At 28.8% G+C, this 11,630-nt stretch overlaps 1 protein-coding gene across 1 annotated transcript; it reads left to right on the forward strand.

Moving 5' to 3' along the window:
- The first annotated feature begins 1,799 nt into the window (after positions 1-1,799).
- Positions 1,800-7,772, forward strand: LOC103503639 (oligopeptide transporter 2). The gene is made up of 6 exons (XM_008467908.3): positions 1,800-2,388; positions 2,501-2,598; positions 4,131-4,694; positions 5,225-5,477; positions 6,207-6,389; positions 7,158-7,772. Exons 1-6 carry the CDS (start codon positions 1,876-1,878, stop codon positions 7,770-7,772), a joined length of 2,226 nt encoding a protein of 741 aa, XP_008466130.2. The 5' UTR covers positions 1,800-1,875.
- The last annotated feature ends 3,858 nt before the right edge of the window (positions 7,773-11,630 follow it).

Consider the following 11,630-nt stretch of genomic DNA (forward strand, 5'->3'; position numbering starts at 1 on the left):
GTCACGAACCTTAGTCGTTTAATTTTCTAAACACAGCTTAGGTCATATATAAATATAACTAAAATATATTAATCACTTTAAAATGACATTTCAAGTTCCAAATTAAGTTTGAATATAACTTTGTTTGTATTTTCTTATATTTTACAGGCTATCATAACCAAATAGAAAAGGTTTACAATTTGTTCCAATTTACACTGAAAATGCTAATTATAAATAAATAGAAAATAATATCCACAGCTAAGAAGAATGGTCATAAATAGCAAAATAAATAAATAAATAAATAAAACTATTTACAGTTAATATTTTAGATATATTTGATATTTTGTTTATTTATTTATCTTATATTAAATTTCATCTTATATATATAAACCATAAAACTGAATATAATTACATGCTATATAATAGATTAATGTATAAACTGTTGTTATTATTATTATTATAGAAAAAAAAACTATTATTGTTACAAAATTTATATAATTATTATTTTGTTACATTATATAGTTTATAATAAATACATGACACATATTTTAATTCTTAAAATATGAATAATTGAGGTTATGACATATCACCCTATATTTCTAAACCTTTCTTTTATCCTTTAGTTTTATAAAATTTTACATTTTAAAAGTTGACATTCAAAATATATATATACATTAAAAATATAAAAACATTATTTTAAAGAATTTTCATGATTTCAATGGAAAATCACTAACTAGAATCTAAATTAGGTGTCAAATTACATGTTTGTCGAACTTTTTTAAAAACACAAAATAGAATTTGGATTACCAATCTTAATTAACCAGCTATTGAACATTTAAATGGGTCAAAATGGTATTTGAATTAGTTTAATATTTTTAAATTTACCATAAATATGACACTCTATTTAAAAAATTTATGGCTTTTATGTACTAAATTTTTCCTTAAAAACAAATTGATTTTTTTTTTGAATTAAAACGAAATAAAATATAAAAAGTTTAATTAAAATTAAAAACAACTCGGAATCCTTGTCATCATCTGTGCTGGCAATTTAGCCATTTCAGGAATATATAACATTAATTAGCAAAAAGAAAAGCCGCGAAACAAGCAAATTAAGAAGTGAAATTCCAGCCAGCCAGCCAGCTGTGTAATTACCATAAGTAATCAGACGTGCGAGAAATCAAGGGAAACCGAATATTCTTTGGATCTAATTTGCATTATACGTTTAGTTTCAACTTATTCATAACCATCTAATTGTTCTTGTTGAAAAAAAAAATGTTACCATTTAACCTTCAATAAATTTATTTATTTCAAGCATAATTCTAATAATTTTTTACATATTTACACTCTTATAATACACCTTATTCTTTTCGAAATACATATTGAGTGAAAATTTTGAACTTTTGATTTTTAATCTACGAAAACATAAATTGAGCTAAGTTCTCGTAGGTGATATGTTTTTTAAGTATAAATTGGATGGAGAATTTAAACTTAATTTTCTTTAAAATATAAAATTTGTTATATTTTTTTAATGTTACAAAATATATATTTACATACTTTGTTGGTGATACACAATTCTTACTATATATCTTAGGTGCACCTTGACATCACCTATCACCTATCATTATGGTATACTTCTCACCACCTAAGAAATATTTTTCTTAATATATACTTTCAATTACACCAAAAAAGTTAGCAAAAAATCAATTTACCAAATCAAACAACCAACGTAACCGTTTCCTTCTATATCTCTCTCCCTCTCTCTCTCTCTCTCGTCACACTCTGCAGATTCAGATTCAGATTCAGATTCCCTTTCCCTCACACACCATTTCAATTCTCTTCTCTTTCTCTCCAAACAATAATTCCCCTCTTCACTCTCCTCCTCCGCCGCCGGCCGCCATGGCTTCACTCGAAATAGAGTTAGAACAAGACAGTACTACTACTCAGAAACCCATCCCCGACGACGAAATTTCTCCAATCGAACAAGTTCGTCTCACCGTTTCCAATGAAGATGATCCTTCCATTCCCGTCTGGACCTTCCGAATGTGGTTTCTAGGTTTACTTTCCTGTATGATCCTTTCCTTTCTCAACACCTTCTTCGGTTACCGTACAGAGCCGCTCGTCATTTCAATGATCTCTGTTCAAGTCGCCACACTCCCGATCGGACGGTTCATGGCCAATGTTCTTCCTACGACGACGTTTCGGATCCCTGGATTTGGAGATAGAAATTTCTCGCTTAATCCAGGGCCGTTTAATATTAAAGAACATGTGTTGATTTCGATTTTTGCTAATGCTGGTTCTGCTTTTGGTAATGGAGCTGCTTATGCAATTGGAATTGTGGATATTGTTATGGCGTTTTATCATCGGAAAATCTCGTTCTTAGCTGGTTGGATTCTTGTTATTACGACGCAGGTATATGTATTATCAAATTTGATGGATTTTTTTTTGTTCCTTATCGAGTGATGACTCAATTCGTTTTTTGTGAGAATTAATTTTAATAACGCTTTTTTTTTGGGGGAGTTAGGTTATGGGATATGGTTGGGCGGGTATATTGAGGAAATACGTTGTGGATCCTGCGGAAATGTGGTGGCCGAGTAGTCTAGTGCAGGTCTCTTTGTTCAGGTAATTTGAAATAATCTCCAAATATATTTCATTATGGTTATGGCATGTTATGTTTTTGTTAAATAAATACTAAATTCAAAAACATAAACCCTAGAGTGGAATTTTTTTTTTATTGTAGATTAAGATGCATCTTAAATATATATTGGGAAATTGTTGTGGATGTTCGAAAATATTGTGAGTTGATAAATTTTGCTTTTGTAAATAATTTCAATATTCTTCTATATTTTTAAAATATCTCTAATTTTTATTTCATATTTTCCATATTAGTATTTTTCTTTTTATATTTCTTTCACTGCAAAAAATAGAAAATGTTAAATAGTAAGAGAATGTATTTTTGAAGAATTATTAAAAATGACAAAACTTATGAAAATATTTACAAAATATAACAAAATATTTTATAAATATTTTACAAAATACAGCAAAAGTTTGTCATATTTTATAAATATTTTAATTCTTTACACCATATTTAAAAATGACTCTTTATTATTTTTGTTTTAACATATTACTATATATTATGGGGTAGAAATATGATACTAATAGTTTTATTTTTAGTTCAACATTTAGAAGGGGGTTTAACCCCTTTAATTGAAGGTGAGTGTACCTATAAAATTTAAAACTCACATTTTATGCATACACAATCACATCAACCCAAATTTACTAAAAGTTATCCATTTTAATTATTTTATGTCATCATTTTTATAACAAAAAATATTTGAATACAATTGAAAAAAATATTCACCAATTCTTGAGCTTTGATCAACTACAACTTGTAAAATTACTTTTTTTTTTTTTCTTTTTTACTTTATTTTTAAAAAAGAAAAACATTTTGTTGAATTTTCTGCTTTTATGTTATTGGGGCGTTGGAGTGTAAAGAGAAGAGGCAGTGCAATGTGCACCCAATTACCTAATATATTTATGTATAGGACAAATATATAAATAAGGATATCTATTTTCTTCTTCTCCAAAATAGGATACACTAAAAGAGCTTTTTCCAAATTATATACCCTTCATAATTTGAAACGAAAATCCAAATTACATACCCTATCAATTTTATGTAAATAGTATATAATAAATAAGTTGATGCATGTACATAAAGTAATTGAATTTTTATTAGTTTTCATTTGAAGTAATAAAGTACGCTGCAAATTCAAATTGGTAGTATATTCCAATACATACTTATTGAATTTTTTATGTTCTTACGTAAATTTTTGTTAGTTTGGTATACGAAATACATACTAAAATCATATTATTCAATTTATCAAACATTTATTAATTAAAATTAATTATCGTTGGAACATTTTTTAATTATAACAAAATATTCCGATAGATTAAGTAAGATAATTTTTCATTCTTCGTATAAATTTATTAGCAAATAAGAGATGTTTGGATTAATTCATTTTACTTGTTATATCAGTTATTGTGTTATAGCTCAATTAGTACCGATGTGTATTAATCCGATTAAGAGACTATGAGTTCAAATAATTTTACTCCCAATTTTTACTAAAGAAATTATTCTACTGTGGATTGAACAGAGCGATGCATGAAAAAGATGAAAGTCGAATGTCAAGAGGGAAATTTTTCTTGATAACCTTAATATGTAGCTTCTCATGGTACGTATTTCCTGGCTATCTATTCCCAACTCTATCGACCATTTCATGGGTTTGTTGGATTTATCCACGGTCAGTCACAGCCCAGCAACTCGGGTCGGGGATGCGAGGCCTCGGACTCGGTTCCTTCTCTCTCGACTGGTCCGTCATCGCGTCCTATCTCTACAGCCCTCTTATCAGCCCCTTCTTCGCCACTGTCAATGTTGCTGTTGGCTACATTGTTATTATGTACATTATGCTACCAATTGCTTACTGGAAAACCAATGTGTACAATGCCCAAAACTTCCCTATCTTCTCCTCTCATCTTTATGATGCAAAAGGTCAGATTTATAATGTTTCCGCCATTGTTAATGACAAGTTTGAGATTGATATGGGTGCATATGAGAAGCAAGGGAGGATCAATCTCAGTGTGTTCTTTTCACTCTCTTATGGAATTGGTTTTGCGGCTATCATTTCTACACTCTCTCATGTTGCGCTCTTCAACGGAAAGTGAGTCCTCATTGTTGGTAAAATAATGACCTCCTGATGTTATTTTTGGTAATTAATTCATTTATTTGTTTTAAAATTTAGAATTTAGAATTGTGTTTTTAAATTACAAGAAAATTGAAAATAAAAATGAAGCTTTTTTATTTAAATCGATTATCAAATATATATATATATATATATATATATATATATATATATTTTGTGTTTAATGAACAAAAATAAAATTTAAAAAACAAAAGAAAGAAAAACCAAAATTGAAATTATTTCTAGACACGTATAAATTTTTAAATTTTCGAATATGATTACTTGTCTAAGAAAATAAAATCTAAAGTTTATAAGAATACAATGTGATTAACAAAATGGGATCTCCGTTGTCCAAGGAAAGAAAAGATGTTCAAAAACCTATTTTTAATAAGGCACTTTTTTTATATATAAAGAAGTTGTTGAAAATGAAAAAACAATTATTTCAAATCCAAAACTGCTAAAAAAAAATATTTACAAATATGTTGTACTAATAGATGAAGTTTTGGCAGGGAAATATATCAACAGTTCCGAGCTTCTTACAGCGGCAAAGAAGATATTCATACAAAATTAATGAAGAAGTACAAGGATATACCCAGTTGGTGGTTCCATTTGCTTCTTCTTTTATCTATTATTTTGTCTCTTGCTTTGTGCATTTTCATGAAAGATGAGATTCAAATGCCATGGTGGGGACTCATATTTGCTGCTTTTCTTGCTTTGACTTTTACCCTTCCAATCAGCATCATTACTGCCACTACAAATCAGGTATATATATGTATATATATCAACCTTTCGCCTTTCATCCTCATTGTCCATATTTTGACTCTTTAAATACTTAATTTTTTTAATTAAAGTTACTCTATCTCAACCACTCAAACTCTTGAAAATCACACATTGCTAAAGGTAAGAGGCCTCATAACGTATAATGATGAATTCAAAGATATACCGTCTTGAAGAAACCTGTCATCGAAAATTCATGGATGACCATAATGTTTTATAAAATAATTGAACTACTTTTCTTATTTGCTATTTGATTTAATTGAAATAAAAATTATGATATTATCTAATAATGATGCTATTAACCTTGACCATGATAATAAGTTGGAGATTTGGAATTTAATTGTTCATGAGTTGAGTGTGTTTTCTAGATTATTGTTTTTCTGTAGAGGACGGAAATCGAATCTCGCATCTCTTAAACGAAATGTATACATCGAAAAAATGTTAATACGTACGATTGTTATGTTATCTTTTTTACTTAGGTCGCATTACTTCTACATGTGTGTCATACCTGTATAGTTTTCTAAGTGCCGTAAACTAAAGTCTAAAAACTCTATAAAAAGAAAAAGCTGGCTCTTAAAAGTTAATTTCTTTTCATAAATGATAATTATAGCAAGGTATAATAGGGAGAGAGCATACAAAAATTTTGAAATCATTATCATTTTGACTTGACGATGAACATATAAAACATGAATTTTCATCTTCTTCATCTGCCAGTCCCCAGGTCTCAACATTATAACAGAGTACTTGATGGGTATTATATTGCCAGGAAGACCAATAGCCAATGTGTGCTTCAAGACCTATGGATATATAAGCATGACTCAGGCAGTCTCATTTCTCAATGATTTCAAGCTTGGTCATTACATGAAGATACCCCCAATTTCCATGTTCATTGTTCAGGTAACACATTAATTCCATCTTCAAAATCTTTCCATTTTTCTCAATTTCTTTAAGCTTAAGTTGTATAAAATGCATATTATTTGACTGTTTGGCTGGTTTCAGTTTTTGGTCTTAGAGTGGTGTAGGGGAGAAAGGAACAACTCAACTCTTCCATCAACCCAAAATTTCATCTCAAAATTTTCATTTAGCATAAAAATTGGTTCTCTCAGGTCAATTGGGCGGTGGGATAGTTATTATAATACTACGTGGGTTATAATATAATAGTTGTATTTTGTAGTATAGATCATTTAGTATCGATAAAAAATAGTCAGAGACTTCAACAAACAAAAATAGTAAATAAAAAGGAGTTTTGAAATAATATAATACAAACAAATAGTAATTGGTGTGTACTATTTCACCCGGACTTCATTTCTTGTATTAAAAGAAAAAAAGTGATAATATTTGACTATGTTTTAATTTCGTGTTAATTATTTGATCTCTAAACTATAGAAATGTCTAATAAATCACATCCTTTCGATCTCTAACAAATTCAATAATAAGATTGATACAAAATTTGAAATTTAACCTATACTTTTAACCAATTAAAAATTGTAATCTATTGATTGAAAATTTTTGTTGTAATAAGAGTCATTAACGATATATAATTAAATTTTGTTTGCTTTTGTATGTTTAATTTTAGTATGTTTTAATTTGTTGGAAAGTATAAAGTTTGATTGTATGTTTACTGTTCTGTTATATGATCTATAATTTGTTTCTCAACCTTCCAAGTGCATAGGAACACTCATAGCTGGAACAGTAAATATCGCAGTTGCCTGGTGGCTACTAACCTCCATAGAAAACATTTGTCAAGACCAACTCCTTCCTCCCAACAGCCCGTGGACCTGCCCGGGTGATCGAGTTTTCTTCGACGCTTCCGTAATTTGGGGTCTCGTCGGCCCTAAACGAATCTTCGGTTCTCTCGGTAACTACGCCGCCCTCAACTGGTTCTTCGTCGGCGGTGCGATTGGCCCTCTCTTAGTTTGGCTTCTTCAAAAGGCTTTCCCTAATCACAAATGGATTTCTCTCATTAACCTCCCTGTCCTCCTCGGCTCCACCGCCATCATGCCGCCGGCTACCGCCGTCAATTTCAATTGCTGGATTATCGTTGGCACAATCTTCAATTTCTTCGTTTTCAGGTACCGGAAAGAGTGGTGGCAGAGATATAACTATGTTTTGTCGGCGGCGTTGGATGCTGGATTGGCTTTCATGGGAGTGCTTCTGTATTTTACTTTGACTATGGAAGATAAAGGCTTGACGTGGTGGGGATCCGATGGTGAACATTGTGATTTGGCTAATTGTCCCACCGCTAAAGGTATTGTTGTTGATGGTTGCCCTGTTTTCTGATACTTATTTACATTGGTTTTCTTTTTCTTGGCCATTTGATCTTTTGTATTTGACTTTTCATTTTAGTCAGAAGTTAGATGATTTGTGAAACATCAATTAGGGAAAAGGTTGGAAAGAGTAGTTGAATGACTTAAAAAAAATAAGTGAAGTCCAACATGTATGTAAATATCTTTTAAACTTTTAATTAGGGCACATGTTTTGAAATTAATTTGTAGCAATTCCTTTCTTATATAATTATATGAATTAAATTCCTCGCATTGAAACCGAGAAATCCACTAATATCTCCAAATCAACTCGGTTTTTAAGTGGGTCAACTTTTTTGTTCTTGAAGTGTGGGTTTGATTCTTGTTCATGATGACACTCTTTGGTAGGATTCTATATCGACTATCTTTTTTGTTTTTAACATCATATAGAATCTTCTTCCAACAAAACAGAACTGTCTATAACAAATTTCAATATCACAATTCAACAATTTGATTTTATCCGATTGGACGGTCACATGTACTCTTTTCTCCAATACCAAATATCTTTATGGTACTCGTTTTAAATTGGGTTAGACACGAACAAACTTAATCTTGAAACTAGAAGGTGTTCTTTATCACAAATAGAATGATGAATCTCACTTAAATTGCAAAAATTCTATTAAGTATTAAAAATAAGATTAATTCTTCTTTTCCTAACAAATTATATGTACCCCTACCCCCTTCGATTCCTTATGTACATTATACTATCACATATACCATATTCAAATACTAATAACAATGAAATACAAAAAACATTGATAAACTTTAAAATAAAAAATAAGAAACATCGTTATACATACATACAAATATGAAATTACGAAAAAATCCTTACTATCCTAACTTTTTAGTTGGGGGTTGGGAAGGAATAGCATATCTTGCAGAAAAACTTCGATGGGATCCTTCTTCGTCAGCATTAGCCAATCCCTCGTCAAAATTTTGAGCATAGCTTAATGCGTCGTACCTGAATAATCCCCCACTTCGATTATTCAATCTACTTGTTTCAGCTGCCATGCACGTAATATTAGTAGTATTATTCTTTTTCTTATTATTTTCTTCTTTATTTTTCGACAAAATCTTCATCTTCAAACGCTCCCAACACGACATTATTCCTTCTTTGTTTTTTTGTTTCTCTGCTTTCTTCAATTCTCTTTTCCAAAATATTTATGAAAATAAAATCTTATATTTTCTTTTTGCAAAGATAAGAATTAATAAATCAATAAACGAATTTTGGGCGTTTGGATGAAGATTTCCATGGTTTATGATTTATATATAATTAAATCGTCATTCATGTTTTTCTTGTATTATGAGACAATGAGACAATTTAATGAGCATTTAATATTTTGATTTTTCATTAATTTCTGAATATTTGTATGACCATGTGATATTTATTGGTGCATTTTCTTTAAGAAAGGAAAACAAAAAGAAAGAATGCAATTTGTATTTAATTTTACATGAGAGGGTATCGGTTTGACTGCATGTGTGAAATGTGAATCCAATTAAGGACGATGAAAATGAACAAAATGAAAAGATAATTATCCAAAATATCGTTAATCAAAATTTAAAAAAACCTAAGAATTGAAATGATCATTTTCAAATTACATAGATCAATTTTGATTTCTTTTTAAATGTGTTTAAAACACAATGAAAATATATTTATTCTATCTCTCGTGGGAGCAAAAATGATAACAAAATATTGCTCATAAATAGCGATAGATATTGTTATATTCGTAATAATTTACAACAATGTTATTTAAAACAAATATTCAATAATCGTATATTATTGACTTTTTTTTTTAAATTTTACATATATACAAATATATACATTTGCGTGTGTGTATGTGTGTATGTGTATATATATATATATATATAGTTTAAGTATAGTATAAATACTCTCTGATCTTTAATAATTTGACGAATATTTCTCTCGAATAGTTGAATATAGTTTTAATTTGCAGAGAAGTTTTAATTTTTAAGTATAGTATGTATCCTCTCTAATCTTCAATAATTGGATATTCAATTGTTCCAACACAACCAATGGAGAGGCAAAGCCTCCATTTATAAAAGCTTTCTAGGAATCTTTTACTTGAGCTAAGTTGTTTTTGGGCCTAAAAACTGGGCTTGAACTTGAACCAAATTTCCTTGTAAAAAATTGCAATGAACTCGTACACTAGACTGCCATACTCAAATGACTTTAATTATTAGTTTATAATATAGATAATCACTTTGCTAATTATCAAATATGTAGCAATAATTATAAAAATTTACAAATATAACAAAATTTATTAATGATAGATTTTTATGGTTTATAAGTAATAGATCAATATTTGTTCCATTGTCTATAACTGATAGACTCCTATCATCGACAAAATTTGACATTGCTATATTTGCAATTTTTTTAAAATATTGTTATATACTTGATTGTTTTGAATATAATTATTATATTTACAATCTGACGAGTCTACTAGCTAAATAAATCGTTCTTTGTACAAGCTTAATCCCCATTAAAATTAATGAATTAGTTATTAGGATAAAATGATCACAAAAGAAAAATACACATGCCATCTTTTTTTATTTTACCATTTACTTGTCTTCGATTTAATTTAGGGACAAAAAGGCATAGCTCCACCTAAAATACCAAAGAACCAACAACCAACAAAATCAGAAAATTAAAAAAAAAAAATCAGAAAATCAGAAAAATTAAAAAAAAAAATCGGAAAATCAGAATTGGTTCTTTAGAATTTTTATAATACTTAATGGACCCTAAATTCAATAAAAATGTCCTTTTCATGTGAAAGGTATTGTATTCTCATTCATTATAGTCTAAAGCATATTTTAATTCAAAATTAAATATTCAAACAATTATTTATTGAATCCTAGATTTCGGTAAAGTTCTTCCTGCTCTGCGCTTACCCTAGAAAATATCTTCGTCCAAGTGGCACTTCAACTCCAAAATACCTCCATCCTCTCAAGTCTCATATGCAAAACAACAATATTTAAATTTTGTTAATTATTTAAATTTGCCCAAGACACTGACACGTAGCAAGAAAGAGGATTCCCCAACTCACTTTCGTACTTTATCATTTCTTTTAAAGAAAAATTATTCAAAAATGAACTTTTGTTTCCCCGTTGTCGGTAGACATTTTAATTGTTTATTATCCTATGGGATTTAAGAATAACTATTTGCTTGCCCTAAAATACACGACGTGTTCAATTTGTATTCGCCCATTGTGCCACGTAGACTAACCAAATTTTGTTTACTTCCTGCCTGTTTCCACGACACGTATTCAAAAGAAAATTTTATTTCCTTCTGCACGCGCGGAGATTTCTCTAGACGGTGCCACGTGGTATACAGTCGGCCACGTAAGTATGTATAATTCTTCCTATTTTACTTTTTGGCACGTGTGGAAAATGATCTTTTTTAATAAAAAAACTACTAAAATTATTTGAAAAATAAAATTCATTCTTGATAGTGCAAAAAATATAGGAAAATATTTTAAACGGAAACTTCCAAAAATATTTATAAATATAAAAAATATTATCATATATTTTGTTATATTTTCTAAATCATGTTTTGTTATATTAAAAATATTATAATGTTATATTTAAATTTTTAAAACTAAATATCTAATTAATATTAAGTGATTAAATTTTAGTAAGGAAGAAAAGTGGTTTTTAATTTCTTTTTTCAAATTACATTTTATCATATGATTAGAGTTTCATCTTAATTCACTATGTAAGTAATATAACAAAACAATTAATTTTTCAAACGAAATTTTATTAAAATTAAAAATTATTTTATATAATAAAACTCTTAAAAATAATTATAAATAAATCA

This window comes from Cucumis melo, chromosome 4 (assembly GCF_025177605.1).
Source record: "Cucumis melo cultivar AY chromosome 4, USDA_Cmelo_AY_1.0, whole genome shotgun sequence".
Classification (NCBI taxonomy): domain Eukaryota; kingdom Viridiplantae; phylum Streptophyta; class Magnoliopsida; order Cucurbitales; family Cucurbitaceae; genus Cucumis; species Cucumis melo.